This window comes from Suncus etruscus, chromosome 1, assembly GCF_024139225.1.
Source record: "Suncus etruscus isolate mSunEtr1 chromosome 1, mSunEtr1.pri.cur, whole genome shotgun sequence".
NCBI classification, from domain to species: domain Eukaryota; kingdom Metazoa; phylum Chordata; class Mammalia; order Eulipotyphla; family Soricidae; genus Suncus; species Suncus etruscus.
In genome coordinates this window covers 160,467,612-160,483,578 of record NC_064848.1, presented here as the reverse complement: position 1 = coordinate 160,483,578, position 15,967 = coordinate 160,467,612, and the positions used below count along the sequence as shown (strand labels likewise).

The 15,967-nt window shown below is 49.0% G+C and overlaps 1 protein-coding gene across 1 annotated transcript; it reads right to left on the bottom strand.

Moving 5' to 3' along the window:
* Positions 1-3,973: 3,973 nt before the first annotated feature.
* On the bottom strand, positions 3,974-14,658 carry TIMM22 (translocase of inner mitochondrial membrane 22). Its single transcript, XM_049788275.1, has 6 exons — positions 14,582-14,658; positions 11,680-11,803; positions 11,188-11,617; positions 9,121-9,317; positions 7,289-7,361; positions 3,974-4,426 (listed from the first exon to the last, which is right to left on the bottom strand). Exons 1-6 carry the CDS (start codon positions 14,656-14,658, stop codon positions 4,350-4,352), a joined length of 978 nt encoding a protein of 325 aa, XP_049644232.1. The 3' UTR covers positions 3,974-4,349.
* Between the last annotated feature and the right edge of the window lie 1,309 nt (positions 14,659-15,967).

The window sequence follows — 15,967 nt, the reverse complement described above, 5'->3', positions numbered from 1 at the left end:
CACTGCAGAACTGCCTCTGGCCCCAGCTTCTGGTGCAAGCTTGGGGGGTTGCCTCTGGCCCTGGCTTCTAGTGTAAGCTTGGGGGAAATATCAGGAAGCGACAGGAAGTGGGGGAAAGATGGGGAGTCAGGGCACCTGCTCCTCCTGGGACTGACTGAGCTTTGCAGGGTAGCCCTCATGGTGAACACTGGCCCTGGAACCAGGAGCAGTGGGTCCCCGCCCAGAGTGGAGGACTGGCTCGCACTGGTAAGGCAGCTCAAAGGGCAACAGACATGCAGCAACTATAACCTGTGAAGAGACACTCCCCAGCCAGGACACCGCTCCCAGGATCTCCTGTGACTAAGGAGGTCCAAGACCCTCAGGACAGGTGGGCAGCTTCTGCAGCCAGTGCTCAGAATGCTCCTGGAGGTTTGCAGGAGCAGTGAGAGCTGAGGGCCTTCCCTCCCTCACCTGTTGCCTATACCTAGATCCAGTCTGCACACAAGAGGAAAAGTGCCTCGGGGGTAGGAGTGGAGGGACCAAGACTACCTACCCCACTGCCTGAGGGGACGGGAGATGAGCTCTGCTGGAGTCCCTGCTGTGCAGTCAGGAGTTGGTGTGTGGCTGGAAAGGTTGTAGTTTCCAAAGCCATTGCTGGGACTGAACTGGAGCTGCAGCTCAGATTGTGCCTCCCATCTCTCCCACATCTGTGGCTTGGTATCAGGGCTGTTTCAGAACAAGAAGACAGGTGGGAAGGGCTGGAAATGTAAAAGGCTCCTCCTCATTGACAATACCACTCTGGAGGGACCCAAGTGGGGCAGAGGGCTCCCTGACCCGGACACTGCTGTGTGGCGGAGAAACTGCTCATAGGTCCTCCTGGTAGAGGCTATGCCACCCAGAGCGTACAGGCTGTCCAGCGGATAGCTGTACCTCTGGGACCCCTACCCCCCACACTGTGTGCCCTCCAGTGCGAGACTGTGGCTGAGGGCAGGTGGGTTTCACTAATACAGGCAAGACGAGACCCTTCGTTAATATTTGACTTTGATAAGTTGGTAAGGATATATTTTTTTGTCTATGTTCTGTTTCAATTATGTAGAATATTATAAATTGATGTAAACCAAGTGAGAGGAAAATGTTAATAAAAAACATGCAAAGTCCCAACATTTGCACACAACTCAGCCCTGCCGTGTGGATGTTTGTGTTCAGGGAAGAACACCAACCTAAATATTTAACTCTTCCAGCTGCATGCAGATGTTTCCAGGGCTCTGTTTACCTAGTTATCTCCCCTTGTGCTTCTCTCCCCTGTAGCCACTGGCATTTGGGGGGAGATGAACCTAGGTCTTCGTGTCCTTCACAAAGTTACCCCTGATTAGCCACCATCTGCTCCCTTGGGCCCATCACTGCCTTGGTGGAATGGCAGGAAGTTACTTACCTTTTCAAGAGCTTTGTCATTTGTTTTGTTTTGTGGCCACACCCAGCAGTGCTCAGGGCTTACTGTGCTCATAAGACACTCATGATGGGTTTAAGAGGATCATATGGGGTTCTAGGGAAATCAAACCCTGCCCTATCTCTCCATCCTTTATATCAATTTCTTGCAGTATTTCCTTAGAAATTATTTCCATTTGAGCCACTCTATTTGTAGTTGGGGCCACAGCCTGCAGTATGCAGGTCTATGCCTAGCTCTATGCCCAGGCATCATTCCTGGTGGGACTCGGGTGAAAATAGGATGCCAGGGATCTAGCCCAAGTTGGCCACATTCAAGACAAGCACCTTCCCTATTATCCTCTCTGGGCCCTGGAGCTGCTCTCTGCCCTCGAATGCTTGTCAGAAATGACTCCAGCAGTTTTCAACCTTTTAGACCGTGGCTCCCTTCTGATCTTGTTCCCTTTCTGTGACCCCCATCCTACTAGTTGGTTCCCCATTGATGCATTTTCCACTTGTGGCACCCTTGGGACATTCTGGTTGGCCCATGGGGGTCCTGCCCAGCTGAAAGTGCTGCTCTAGAAGACCTGACTTCCTTCAGGAGAGCTAGTGGGGTTAACACAGTTCCCACCAGCCTAAGCCATCCGACACTGTTTATTCTGGAGATCAAGAACAGATGTCTTTGAAAATTGGTGTTTGGTTTATGAGCTCATTCTAACTTCTTAGCCATCTAAAACAGGAAACTATTCATCTCCCCTTGATTGAATAGTCAGTGTGGACAATGCTTGGCTTGTTGGACAGCTACTGACGGCCTCAAGCACATCTTTCCTGAAGCAGCAGTGAGGAGATCACTGCATGGAGATATCTGGGCTGGCAGGAAGAAGTGGCCGGGCACCCTGGAACCTGAACAGGCACCAGCAGGAACGTCTGCTCCTATTTCAATGACTTCAGACGAATGTTGCTCAGTTTGTTCTCGGATCAGAGGCTCCCCTGCCAACCTCGCAGCAGGAAGTCCTATGTAATGGTTTGGCGTCACTGAGAACTCACCAGAGGGACACAGCCCTGCACACTCGCTGCTGTCCATCCCACAGGGCTGAGGGAGCTGCTGCCAGCTGGTGTGGCACTCAACTCATGCACAATTATGCATAGGGCGTGTGGGCTGGAAGACAGCAGGAAGGGAAAGACTAGAATATGAGCACAGGGATGAAGGGAGATGGCTCCACTGGTAGGCCACCGCCCACCAGGAATGAACACCTGTTCATTCACTTCATCTTACCGCCAATGCACCCCCATCACACACTTGTGGCAGATCCAGACTCCCAATGTTTTGGGGGTTGGTGCATTTTTTTGGCCTATAGCACACAATTAGGCTAAGCATTTCACGTCAAAAAAAAAAAAGGGGGGGGCCGGAGAGATAGCACAGTGGCGTTTGCCTTGCAAGCAGCTGATCCAGGACCAAAGGTGGTTGCTTCGAATCCCGGTGTCCCATATGGTCCCCTGTGCCTGCCAGGAGCTATTTCTGAGCAGACAGCCAGGAGTAACCCCTGAGCACCGCCGGGTGTGGCCCAAAAACCAAAAAAAAAAAAAAAAAAAAAAAGCTACCGGGACCGGAGAAATAGCATGGAGGTAAGGCATTTGCCTTGCATGCAGAAGCATGGTGGTTCAAATCCCGGCATCCCATATGGTCCCCGGAGCCTACCAGGAGCGATTTCTGAGTGTAGAGCCAGGAATAACCCCTGAGCACTGCTGGGTATGACCCAAAAAACAAAAACAAGGCTACCAGTCATGTCAAACACAGGGCCAGGGGTGTAGGAGGGTGCTGCTTTGCCTGCAGGAGCATCAGGCTTGGTCTCACGTACACTTTGCCCAGCATCACCAGGTATGGCCTAAAAAAGAATACCCCAAACTATTATGCACAATAAGAACTGATGCCAGAGGTGTGTCCCTCCACATGGGAGGGATGGAACCTAGGCATTGCTGGACTGGAATCACCAGGATGTCCACAGTGAGGCCTGGCTTATAGTCAGAATGTGAACCAGCATGACTTGGCCTACAGATGTGCCACAGGCAGGGGAACTATAGGGAGATCAGAAGACCCAAATGCAGGAATTCCGTTGTATGTCCTAGGACATAGCTGGGCTATTTCTGGAATGGCAGAAGCAGGAGAGTCCTGGCCAGTGTGTAATCTCAGGACAGTTAACACAGAACTCAGGCATCTAATATTTCTCAGCTACAAGAAGTATTCTTTCTCTCTTCCTTGGGCCAGACAGACTTGAGCCAATGGGCACCTTCTTTGGAAATTTCCAAGTTTGAAAACAAACTCACCTTGGGCTTAGGAGCTCAGAGGTCAGAGATAAGTACAGTGTGTGCACCAGACCCAAGATGTTGGGTCCTCCTGGCACCTACCAGTGAAATCTAGCCAGTTGACCAAGTATTGCTTGAGTGGCCCCAAGACCCCTGAGCACCCAACTCCCTCCCCTTGCAAAAAGTATTAAGCAACCTTCTACCTGTAACATAAGTACATGTGTGCACATATATATATTTAACAAGGAAAAGACACCAACAAAATTAATATTTTCATTCTGACTGATGGTACTGTTTACTTTACCTGCCCTAACACACAGGAAAGCTGCTACAAAGCTGCCAGGTGTATGATTCTTGGGTGCATGTCACATCAGCTGTTCCCAGGACACTGAATCAACAAATGGCCAACTTTGTAGCCATACAAGTAACTCAGAAGGTATCTCCAGACCTGCCCCAAGGGGAGAATAGGGCACAGCATCCACCCCTGGGGTGCATCCAGGGCAGTAGAGAAAGGGGCTACTCTGGGGATCCTTCATTTCACCAACATCAGAAGGAAAACAAATGTCCTTAGACCCCAGAGAGGGGCCGGAGTGGTGCAGAATCTGTCCGACCCTGTCTGGGGGTCTTCCAGGTGATGATGACTCTCATCGGAGATAATAATCGATGGCAGCAGAGAAAGCAGCAAAACCACCACAACCAATGACTCCTGCCTTGAGACCAGCTGAAAAGCAAACGAAGTGATGACACTGTCAGATGCTGATCACACTTCCTTTTCAGAAAAAGATGTGAAGAAACTAGCACAGGCATTAAGTGATCCAAGATTTCTAAGACCAATGAAGATGAGCACAAAGCCTACTTTATCTAAGGCATAACCATTTATTTACCTTCTCTCATCCCAAAGAATCCCCAACTCTAGTCCATGAAAATTGTCCCCATGGCCAACCCAATTCGATCCCAGGAATCTCATAGGGATCCCCGAATATTGCCAAAAGTAATTCCTGAAAGCAGAGTTAGGAGTAACCTCTGAGCATCACTGGGTGTGGAAAAAAAAAAATACACAAGCAAAAAAGTAATAGTCCTTCCCTCCGGGACTTGAGCAATAATACAGTGTGGGCACTTGCCTCACACATGGCCAATGTGAATTCGGTTCAGTTCCCAGGATCCCATATGGTCCCCAAGAACTGCCAGGAGTAACTCCCGAGCATCACAGGGTATGGCCCCCTTGCCCCCACCACTCAAAAAGAGGAAAGAAAATAGTCCCTCTCTCACAGCAGGGGAACTGGCTAGGACAATATTTTGAAATGAAGGAGAAGCATATGGCCTGTTACCCTGATTTGTTTATGGCATGAATTCTTGGGAAGGTGATCAAAGCAGCCTCAAAGGAAGTGAAGCGTTTCAAAGAGGCCCTGACAAAGCTGTCCAACGGGAAGACCAATGGAGAAGTTACTCTATAAACCACAAACGGCTGCTGGTAAGAGAAAGTTGGAGTGTTGTTTTTTCTTTCTTTTCTTTTCTTTTCTTTTTTTTTTTTTTTTTTGTTTTTCAGGCCACACCCATTTGATGCTCAGGGGTTACTCCTGGCTAAGCGCTCAGAAATTTTGGGCCCAGAGAGATAGCACAGCGGCGTTTGCCTTGCAAGCAGCCGATTGAGGACCAAAGGTGGTTGGTTTGAATCCAGGTGTCCCATATGGTCCCCCGTGCCTGCCAGGAGCTATTTCTGAGCAGACAAGCAGACAGCCAGGAGTAACCCCTGAGCAACGCCTGGTGTGGCCCAAAAACCAAAAAAAAAAAAAAAAAAGAAATTGCCCCTGGCTTGGGGGGACTATATGGGACGCCGGGGGATCAAACCGAGGTCCTGATCCTTGGCTAGCGCTTGCAAGGCAGACACCTTACCTCTAGCGCCACCTCGCCGGCCCCTGTTGTTTTTGCTTTTACAGAGCCTGGCATGGAACCCAGGGCCTCACACGAGCATGGCAAGTGCTGTACTGATGAGCTAGAGCCCCAGCTTCAGAAGCAGCTTTTAGTGACCAAAAACCCATCTTGCCTCTTCAAAAATGAGAAGACAGGGGCCAGATAGCACAGCAGTAGGGTGTTTGCCTTGCACATGGCTGATCCAGGACTGACAATGGTTCGATTCCCAGCATTCCATAATGGACCCTGAGCCTGCCAAGAGTGATTTCTGAGCACAGAGCCATGAGTAACCCCTGAGCACTACCAGATGTGACCCAAACATTAAAAAAAAAAACCAGAGAGAAGATATACTGCTTCAGGAAGGCAAGAGCCCAGCAGAGTGGCCTGGCACAAACCAGTTAGGAAAGTAAATTTGTTGATATCCCATTCCTGCTGGGCTTTACCACGGGAGTGGCGAAGGACTAGACTCTATTGTTTACAAGCAATCACTGATTTCTGAACACTATTTAGATTTCAAAATGTAGAAGTTAACAATCTAACTGCAAATTAAAGACATTGCTATGATAATTATGTGCAAAAGTAAGCAATTAAGAAAAATATCAGGAGCCGAAGAGATAGCACAGTGGTAGGGCATCTGCACACAACCAACCCAGGACAGATGGTGGTTCGAATCCCAGCACTCCATAGGTCCCCCAAGCCAGCCAAGAGTGATTTCTGAGTGCAGAGCCAGGAGTAACCCGAGTGCTGCCGTGTGACCCAAAAACAAAAAAGAAACAAAAAGAAACAAAAAGAAGAATATCAAGGGGTTGGCCTGGTGTTAGGGATTGAAGCCAGAACTTCTGCATGCAAGGCAAGCAGGTTCTACTGAGCTACATCCCCGGTCCCAAAAAAATGTCAGCGTGAGGGGCCAGAGCGATAGTATAGCAGGTAAAACACTTGCTTTGCATGCATCTGACTCTGGTTTGTTCCCCAGCACCCTATATGGATGCTCCCTGAGTGCAAAGGCAGGAGTAAACTGCACAGTGCTGGGTATAACCCAAAAAGTGGGGGCAGAGTGGGAATCTACTTAAAACGCATGGAACTGAGTTCAGTAGTGACTGCCACAAGGACAAATAGCTTCTTGGCCAATCAATGGGAGCATGACTATACCCCACATATCACACTGCATTGGGGTATCAGCATGAGAACACTTTCTGTGTGCTCCATATGGAAAGCTTCTTCCTCATTTTCTCAAATCTACCTGTGGTTATTACCTCGGACCAACCTAGCCCCCACCTCATAACCGACCAAGTGCATATGTCACATGTACACTTGGTATCTTCTGTTATTGTCAGTTGTCACAAACAAGAGGTGTTACTAGGACCTAGTATATGGAGGCCAGTGATGCTAGTGAACACCCCGCAATGTAATGTACAGGTCACTCCTTACTCCTCGGGCAAAGATTTAGCTGATTCAAAATGTCAACAGTGACAAGGTTGAGAAGCACTGTTTTAGATACTCAGATTTTCCAAAATTGAGTTCACACAGAAGCAAATGTGATTTACTGGCAAAAAGAATATAGCAAATATTGACATCTGCCTTGAGCTGTCTCCAAAGCAATCCTCTATCTGAAACTATCCACTTGGACATGCTGTCCAAGGTCACAAAGAGACCAGGGGAGCTGTTTACTAACCTCTAAAACCAATAGTCCCACCAGTAATGCAGCCACCGATGACACTGTTCTTCCAATCCGATTTCCCCCGATACTGTGGGTACAAAAGTACAGTTCATAGCCGAAGAAAGAAGCCAGACAAGATGGTTAATGGACATAAAAAGGGGTATCTAGCTGCTAACTTTAACAAATTAAACCTAACCTTTTCTCACAGCATAGTTCCTAAAATATGAATGTTTATAAATGATTCCAGTAGTAGGTACTAGAGCATGGAAGCCAAGAACTGTCTTTGGGAGGTAATCAGTCTTCTTGAAGGTTTCCCAATGAATCTACGTTTAAAATCATTAGTCGGGGAAGATCCTTACCACGTAAGTTCCCTGGAGTCCTATCAGGAGTGATTTCTGAACTCAGAACCAAGAGTAAGCCATCAGCACAGCCAGGTGCAGCCCATAAGCCAAAACAAAATATTAATAATTTTTAAAAAATGGGCCATGGATGCTCGAGTAATAGCACGTGACATGGACTCAATACCTGGCATCCCATATGGTTCCCCCTGACACTACCAGATAGAATTCCTGAGCGCAGAGCCAGGAGTTACTCCTAAGCATTGTTGGATGTGCCCCCTCCCGAAATAAAATCATCGTAAGTCAACTTCCAATTGCAAAAACAAGTAAAAAAAAGAGCAAGCTCAATTCATAAAAATAAAAAGTTAGGGGCCGGAGAGATAGCATGGAGGTAAGGCGTTTGCCTTTCATGCAGAAGGTCATCGGTTCGAATCCCGGGGGACCATAACCCGGCGTCCCATATGGTCCCCCGAGCCTGCCAGGAGCGATTTCTGAGCATGAAGCCAGGAGTAACCCCTGAGCGCTGCTGGGTGTGACCCAAAAACCAAAAAAAATAAAAATAAAAAAAAAGTTAACATTAGGAAATTTAGCAGATATTCAATCTAACAAGTATTGTACCTTCCTGAACTACATTAGGGCCTAAAGCAATAATACTGGATAGAGCACTTGCCTTTGCATACTACACTGCTGACTAAGGTTCAATCCCTGGCACTACTGTCAGGAACGATCTCTGAGCACAGAGCCAGGAATAAGCCCTGAACACTACTGGGTGTGACCTTAAAACCAACCAAATAAACCAACAAGTATTTCTTTGGGCTAGAGAGAGAATGAGCACATGAAAGACATGCTGAGGGCCCGGAGAGATAGTTCAGCGGCCTTTGCCTTGCAAGCAGCCGATCCAGGACCAAAGTGGTTGGTTCGAATCCCGGTGTCCCATAGGGTCCCCCGTGCCTGCCAGGAGCTATTTCTGAGCAGACAGCCAGGAGTAACCCCTGAGCATCGCCAGGTGTGGCCCCACCCCCAAAAAAAGAAAGACCTGTTGAAAAGCATGTGGTCATTCATTAGGCTGAAATGAGAATACCTATGCAAACAGGAAGCCCAGGTTCAAGCTCTGGCATTGCATGGTCCCTGAGCACTGCTGGGAAGTAGTGCCCTAATACAGAGCTGGAAGTAGCTCCTGGGTATTATGATTCCCTCACACCCCCGATACGGGGAGAAAAGGATAGTTTTGGAGCCAAAGAGATAACTTAAAGGGTTGGAGCACAAGTCCAGCATTCACATGGCCCCAGCACTGCTGGGAGTAGACTTGGCAGGCCCACCCCCACCCCCCCAAGTACTGCCAGGGGGTTCCCAGCAGGCTGGGCTAGAGCCACTTTGCACTGCTGAGACAAGCACTGACGTATCAACCCAGCCGGTCAAAGTATCCTGAGGGTTGCTCCCATTCCCACCCCAAAACATTTCTCTTTAGGAGGGAAGAGGAAGGCTATCCAGTAGGGCAGAAACACTTACAGATTCCACTAAACATTCGGTGCAAGAGAACATGGCACCAACAATGGCGAAATTCTTGGCATAGGACATGCCTCTCTGCCCCATGTCTTTCAGAACTTCTTTTGCTGTTGGCGTCCGATAAGGATCCTTGGGGTCAAAGCCCACATTGGTATCAATGCCAGCAGTGAACACCCCAAAAGCACCTCCCAAGACGAATCCTAAAAGCAAATGGAAAAATGCTTAGAGGTTACTCCTGGTTTTCCACTCAGGGAATCTCCTGCTCAAGGGACTATATGGGAATGCCAGGGATCAAGTCACCATGTATGTGCAAGGCAAACTGCCAAAACCTCACCTCATTTATTCTGACTATAAAACTGGAGGTGGTTGGCACAGCGGTAAGACGTTTGCCTTGCACGTGGCCAACACAGGACGGACCCAGATTAGAATCCCAGCATCCCATATGCACCCACCCCACCCCCCAGCCTGCCAGGGATTTCTGAGCGCAGAGCCAGGTGTAACCCGTACGTCATGGGGTGTGACCCAAAAACAAAAACAAAAAAACTGGAGGTGGGCATGCCGAACCCTCTCTGTGGCTTTAGAGACGATGGCAAGTGAGGGAACAAGTGAGCAAACAATCCGCAGATGGCAAAGGTACCAAACAGAAAAGCCAGCCCTAACTGCATTTCCATCCGAGGTCCTCACATAAGGTCCTCACATAACTTCAAGGTCAAAATGATGGCTGAAACCTGTCCTCCACGGTTAGTTCAAGTCTCCTACCAAGGTCCCAGATCCAAATCCTAAGGGCGTGTCTCCAAGCCTTGCCCAGAAGTCGCTTATGAACCGCCTGCTCTGGGGCCAGTCTCACATTCATTGGGGAATCTCAAAGACCTCTCTTGCTCACTGCTTCGCTCCAGGTGCCTCGGTCCCTTCCTCTTCCCCCTTGTAGCTAAGCCTTCGAACTTGGAGACTAAGGGGGGGGGGGGCTGTCCCTCTTCGCCCCATCTTCCTGGTGCAGTGACTTGGGAACCCTTTGCTTAGAAAATGCTTATGGGCCGGAGAGAGAGCATAGAGGTAAAGGCATTTGCCTTGCATGCAGGAGGTTGGTGGGTCAAATCCTGGCATCCCATATGGTCCCCTGAGCTTGCCAGGAACGATTTCTGAGCGTAGAGCCAGGAGGAACCCCTGAGCACTGCTGGGTGTGACCCAAAAAAACAACAAAATAGAAAATGCTCTTTTTGTTTTGTTTTTTTTTTGGGGCCACACCCGTGACGCTCAGGGGTTACTCCTGGCTATGCGCTCAGAAATCGCCCCTGGCTTGGGGGGACCATATGGGACACTGGGGGATCGAACCGCGGTCCATCCACTTGCAAGGCAGACACCTAACCTGTAGCGCCACCTTCCCGGCCCCCAGAAAATGCTTCTTACCACAAAATTCAGTTAGAGAAATAACTACGCTGACAACTCTCATGGCAATGGTAGTGAGTGAAACAGAAAGCCTGTCTCGAATACAGACAGGGACTTGGAGAGGGTGGAGAGGGTGGGAAGGTTGCACTGGTGAAGGGGGGCGTCCTTGTCTATAATCGAAACCCAACTACAAACATTTTTGTAATCATGGTACTTAAATATATTAACTTAAAAGGAAAATACTTGGGCCGGAGAGATAGCATAGCGGTAGGGCGTTTGCCTTGCAAGCGGCCGACGCAGGATCAAATTTGGGTGGTTCGAATCCCGGCATCCCATAGGGTCCCCCGGCTGAGCCTGCCAGGAGTGATTTCTGAGCACACAGCCAGGAGGAACCCCTGAGCGTCACCAGGTGTGATCCAAAAACCAAAAAAAGAAAATACGTATTTACAGGTGGCACAGGGAGTGAATACGCCCGAATCCCCCCCCCACGATCTCCCTGGCAGCCCTCCACAGCCCCCCACGCAGCGGCCGATGGATTGCAGGGGCACAAGCTAACCTCGGGGGCCCACGAGGTTCCGCAGACGAGGTGGGGGGCCCTAGGTCGCCCGTGTCGCAGGCTCGCGGTCTTCTGGCCTGGCCAAGGTCAAGGTCAAGGTGAAGGCCGGGCCCCTCGCCGCGCCTCACCTCCCACGCAGGCCAGCGCGGCCTTGAAGGCGCAGCTCTCCATCGCCCTCTCCACCAGCTTCTGCTCCTCGCTCTTGGCCGGGCTGGGGATGCCGCCCAGGCGGCCGGGCTCCAGCAGCCGGGGCTGGCGCAGGTCGCCCACCAGGTGCTGCAAAAGCAGGCTGTACTGCAGCGGTGCTTCGGCCGAAGGCGAAGGCGCAGCCTCCGGGCCCGAGCGCGCGGGCCCCGGGCCCCCGGCAGCCATGACCGCGGCTCCGCCGGCCAGCGCTCCGCTTCCTTCCGGGCCCCGCAAAGGCCGCGCGCCCCACGTGGGCGCCCGCCCGGCGAATTCGCACAGTCGCACAGTCGCAGATTCGCCGGAGTCAGATTGCTGGCGCTCTGCAAGATATTCGCCGCGGCGGCGGCGCGGTGCCTGTCGGGAGTTGTAGTTCTAAGAGCAGACCGTGTTCCAGCAGGCCTTGCGCGGACACGCGCTCTCTAGACTCTCGAGACCCTCTCCTGGTAGGCGGAGACGGCTGCGGCGCGGTGCCTGTCGGGACTTGTAGTTCTAAGTGCAGGCCGTATTCCAGAAGGCCTTGCGCGGAACATTCGCTTTCTCGGGTCTCGAAAGCTTCTCCTGGTTGGCGCAGACGGCGGAGTACCGGCAGGGGGCGTAAGAGACTCAGGTCTGCCCCGCAGTTTAATCATTTGTTTGCAAGCGTTGAGAGATGTCAGTGATGGAAGGTGCTTTATACCTAAACGTGAGATTGTTTTGTTTTGCTTTGTTTTGTTTTGTTTTGTTTTGTTTCGTTTCAAAACGCATGGAATAGGGGCCGGAGCGGTGGCGCAAGCGGTAGGGTGTTTGCCTTGCACGCGCTGACCTAGGATGGGCCTCGGTTCGATCCCCTGGTGTCCCACATGGTCACTCAAGCTAGGAGCAATTTCTGAGCGCATAGCCAGGAATAAACCTTGAGTGTCACTGGGTGTGCCCCAAAAAACAAACTAATAAAGAAAACAAAAAAACTGCACGGAATAAATGTTGTTCAAGAGCTAAAGTTTAGGGGTGGCGAACAGGATTTTGACCCTCACTCAAAATGGCAAAATGCAATATGTGTTTAATATATTATTGTTAAAATTAGATGCTTTTGTGTGAGTGTTTGTCTGTTTTGGCAGGTCACTGCGTGGTGTGGCTCTCTGACTCTCACAGTTTAAAATTTTGGCTCTTTGTGTCGAACTTGTTCGCCACCCGATTGGGGCCGCAGCGATCAGTACAGCATGTATGACCCGGGTTTGATTCTAGGCACCTGATGTGGTCCCCGGATCCCGCCAGGAGTAATCCCAGAACTCAAAGTAACCGCTGAATGTGGCCCCAAACCAAAAACAAACAAACAAAAACCCTAAAGCTTTGAGGGACAGTACAGTAAGTAGGACACTTGTCTTAAACGCAGCTGACCTGGATTCAAGCCCCAGGACTCCATATGGTTCCCCAAGCTTGCTAGGAGTGATTCATAAGCAATGCTGCATGTGGTTTTCTATCCAGCTAAACCAACTGAAATGTATACTTACTCATGTATAGTTTGTAAACCCAGAATGTGGAGGTAAACCATGGAATACTATATAATACTTTTCTTTAATATTTTTGGTGTGTGTGTGTGTGTGTGTGTGTGTGTGTGTGTGTGTGTGTGTGTGTGTGTGTGTGTGTGTGTGTTTTAGCCTGGTGGTGCTCAGTGGCTACTTCTGCAAGCTTTTGGTGCTTGGAGGCTGAGGCATTGTTCATAGTGGTGCTCAGAGGACTAGTGCTGGAAAACCAGAAACTAGTGCTGGAAAACTCTGCAAAACCAGAGCTCCAACAAGCAATACATATGCTCCCCTACAGGGCCAGAGAGATAAGATAGAAGTAAGGCACTTGCTTTGCACGGAGATTGACCTGAGCACCAAAACAACAGAAAATGGTGGATAGCAGTAAGAAGTGGGGATACTTGAGTATTTAGAGTTTTCTGAAAGCTGATGATTCACCCTACTTCTTTTTGTTTGTTTCTTTGGGCCACACCTAGCAGTGCTCAGGGATCATTACTGATGATATTTCAGGATATAATAATAATGCCAGAAACTAACTGGGGTCAATTGTGTACAAGGCAAATGCTCTCTCTCTCTCTCTTTCTCTCTCTCTTTCTCTCTCTCTCTTTCTCTCTCTCTCTCTCTCTCTCTCTCTCTCTCTCTCTGCCTCTTACTTCTTCTGTTGTTGCTCCTTGCCTCAATGTGGGGGGCTAACCCAGAGATGCTCAGAAATCACATGGTGCCAGGGATCAAACCCCACACATGGTGCCAAGGCCTCACACATCTGAGTTCTTCCACTTTAGCCATATCCCTAGCTTTGCCCCTATTTCTGTTCCCACCAGGCCTCTGCATGAATTAGTCCTATAGTCTCTATCCATCTCCCAATTGTGAATCTAAATCAGAACTCCTTTGACTCTATTACTCTGCTGTATTGGACATGTCCTCCCTCAAAGGCATTAATGGTTCTTCCAGTTTTTTGGGGGGACACACTTCTCACAATGCTTGGGGGCTTCTTTTGGATGGGTATTTGGGGTTTGTTCCTTGTGGTGTTAGAGGATCAGCCTCCTACATGCAGAGCTGTGCTCTAGCCACTTGAGATGACTTCAATCTTTGTCACCAACTTAGACCTTTTCTCTTAACAGTAACAGACATCTTCCATAGGTATTTCAATTCAGCAAATTATGCCAGCCCTCCTTTCCTTGCATGAGGGAGATGCATAGAGCTGTGTTTCTAGATGCAGTGTCAAGAGTCAAAGTTGCATATAAGAAATGTTGGGGGACAGAGAAATACAGCAGGTAGGGCACTTGCCTTTCAAGAAGCTAATCTGGGCTCAATTCCCAGCACCACATATGGGCATCTAAGCACCATCAGAAGTGATTCTTGAGTAGAGGGCCAGGACCAAGTCCTGAGCACTGCCAGGGGTAGCCCCAAAATTCAAAAGAAAAAGGGAATTTGGGAAAGTCTCCCAAGCAACATTTGGAAACAGAATGGTACCAATAGCTAATCCTTAGGAAGAGAGGAATGGTTAAGCCACAAATGAAAACTGCTTGGGAATTTATACAAGAGACATGTAAGTATAAGACAAGATACCCTGCCATGTGGTACTCGTGTGACAAAGTCTTCCTGGAACATTCTTGACCCAGAATTTGTACTGAGAGCTCACAGTTACAGACACTGATCTCTCCCTTCACCAGTCACCTCCAAGAGGTCAAAGAGGTTTCACCTGATGGAAAACTCAACCCCTTTTGAACCTATTCTCGAAGCAAGGAGCTGTTTCCTGTGTTTGTTTCCCTGGATGGAACCTTTACCCAGTCTTCATCTGGCCCAGGCATCAGGTAGCTGGTAACTCTCCAGTTACAGGTTGATTCTCCAGTCCGGGTTGTGCTGGCCTTCAGGACCAAGCGTTATGGTGGAATGTCCATGGACAGAGAGCATGGGAGAGTTAGAGATAAGTAAGATGCACAGAAAGAGTTGTTGGATATCAAAAAACTGTGCTAAGGGCTTAAAGGACTCCAGGGTGACACAGGTGCTCAAACTGAGGGTAGTTTGCTTTGACTCAACTTGGTTCCAGAATAGTGGCTGACCTCAGGTACTTGTTCTTGTAGCACCACCCAGACCTTCAGGATGAAAAAAATAAGGACCTAAGTTGTGATGAAATGAAGAGGTCCAGATTGAGAAACACAGTTCAGACTTGACTCTCTCATGCAAGGAAAATTCTCCAGCCTTTGAACTCTCTCAGATTTGTGCCTTTTATTTATTTGTTTTTTGTTTGTTTGTTTGTTTAGGAGCCATATTTGAAGGTATTCCAGGTTACTCATGTGCTGTGCTCAGGGGAACCGTCTGGTGGTGCTGTTGTTTGCTTATTTTTGTTTGGAGGCACACCCATCTGTGCTCAACTGGCTCTGCTTTCAGGGATCCCTATTAGTGGGGCTCAGGGAACTATACAGAGTTTTAAGAGCTCAAATCCAGGTCAGCTGTAGGCAAGGCACTATCATTCTTGCCTTGCTCCTAGAGGGCTAAGGGAAACTTGTGGTGTCAGGCATTGAAGAGGCTTCTTTTTTTTGTTTTGTTTTGTTTTGTTTTGTTTTTTGGGTCACATCCGGCGGTGCTCAGGGGTTACTCCTGGCTATCTGCTCAGAAATAGCTCCTGGCAGGCACGGGGGACCATATGGGACACCAGGATTCAAACCAACCACCTTTGGTCCTGGATCGGCTGCTTGCGAGGCAAATGCCACTGTGCTATCTCTCCGGGCCCTGAACAGGCTTCTTGTATAAGTATGCACTGCAGGGCTGGAGCAATAGCACAGCAGTAGGGTGTTTGCTTTGCAAGCAGCCAACAAACCCAGGTTCGATTCTCGGCATCCCATATGGTCCTCCGAGCCTGCCAGGATCGATTTTGGGGGTGGGGGTGTAACCAAAAAAAATGTTCACTGCAGTCTATGAGCTATTTCTCTGTCCCTTTATTGACTATTTTTATTTGTTGGTTATCATAGTTTTCTTTATAACTTTAACTCCTTTTTTTTTGTTTTATTATTGTTCTGACCTGGGGTCATAAACACTATCCTGGTTTAATTGTGGTGCTCATCATGTAATAAACTACTGAGTAACCCCTTGTGGCCTTATCCATGTTCTTGGAGCTATTTACATGTAATATGTCTACCTGTGTAATGGAAGCAGATATATATATGATATACTGATATGCAGATCTTCTCAACTCTGCAATCAGTGACATCCTGTTAGTGGT

Excerpts from the sequence above, each read along its gene's own strand:
- TIMM22 (XM_049788275.1), bottom strand. The coding sequence starts at position 14,658 with ATGCTCTCTGTCCATGGACATTCCACCATAACGCTTGGTCCTGAAGGC. Across the intron at positions 11,618-11,679 it reads TCTCCGCCTACCAGGAGAGG|AACTACAACTCCCGACAGGC; the intron begins GTCTCGAGAGTC and ends GTCTGCTCTTAG. Across the intron at positions 9,318-11,187 it reads CGCGCTGGCCTGCGTGGGAG|GATTCGTCTTGGGAGGTGCT; the intron begins GTGAGGCGCGGC and ends ATTTGCTTTTAG.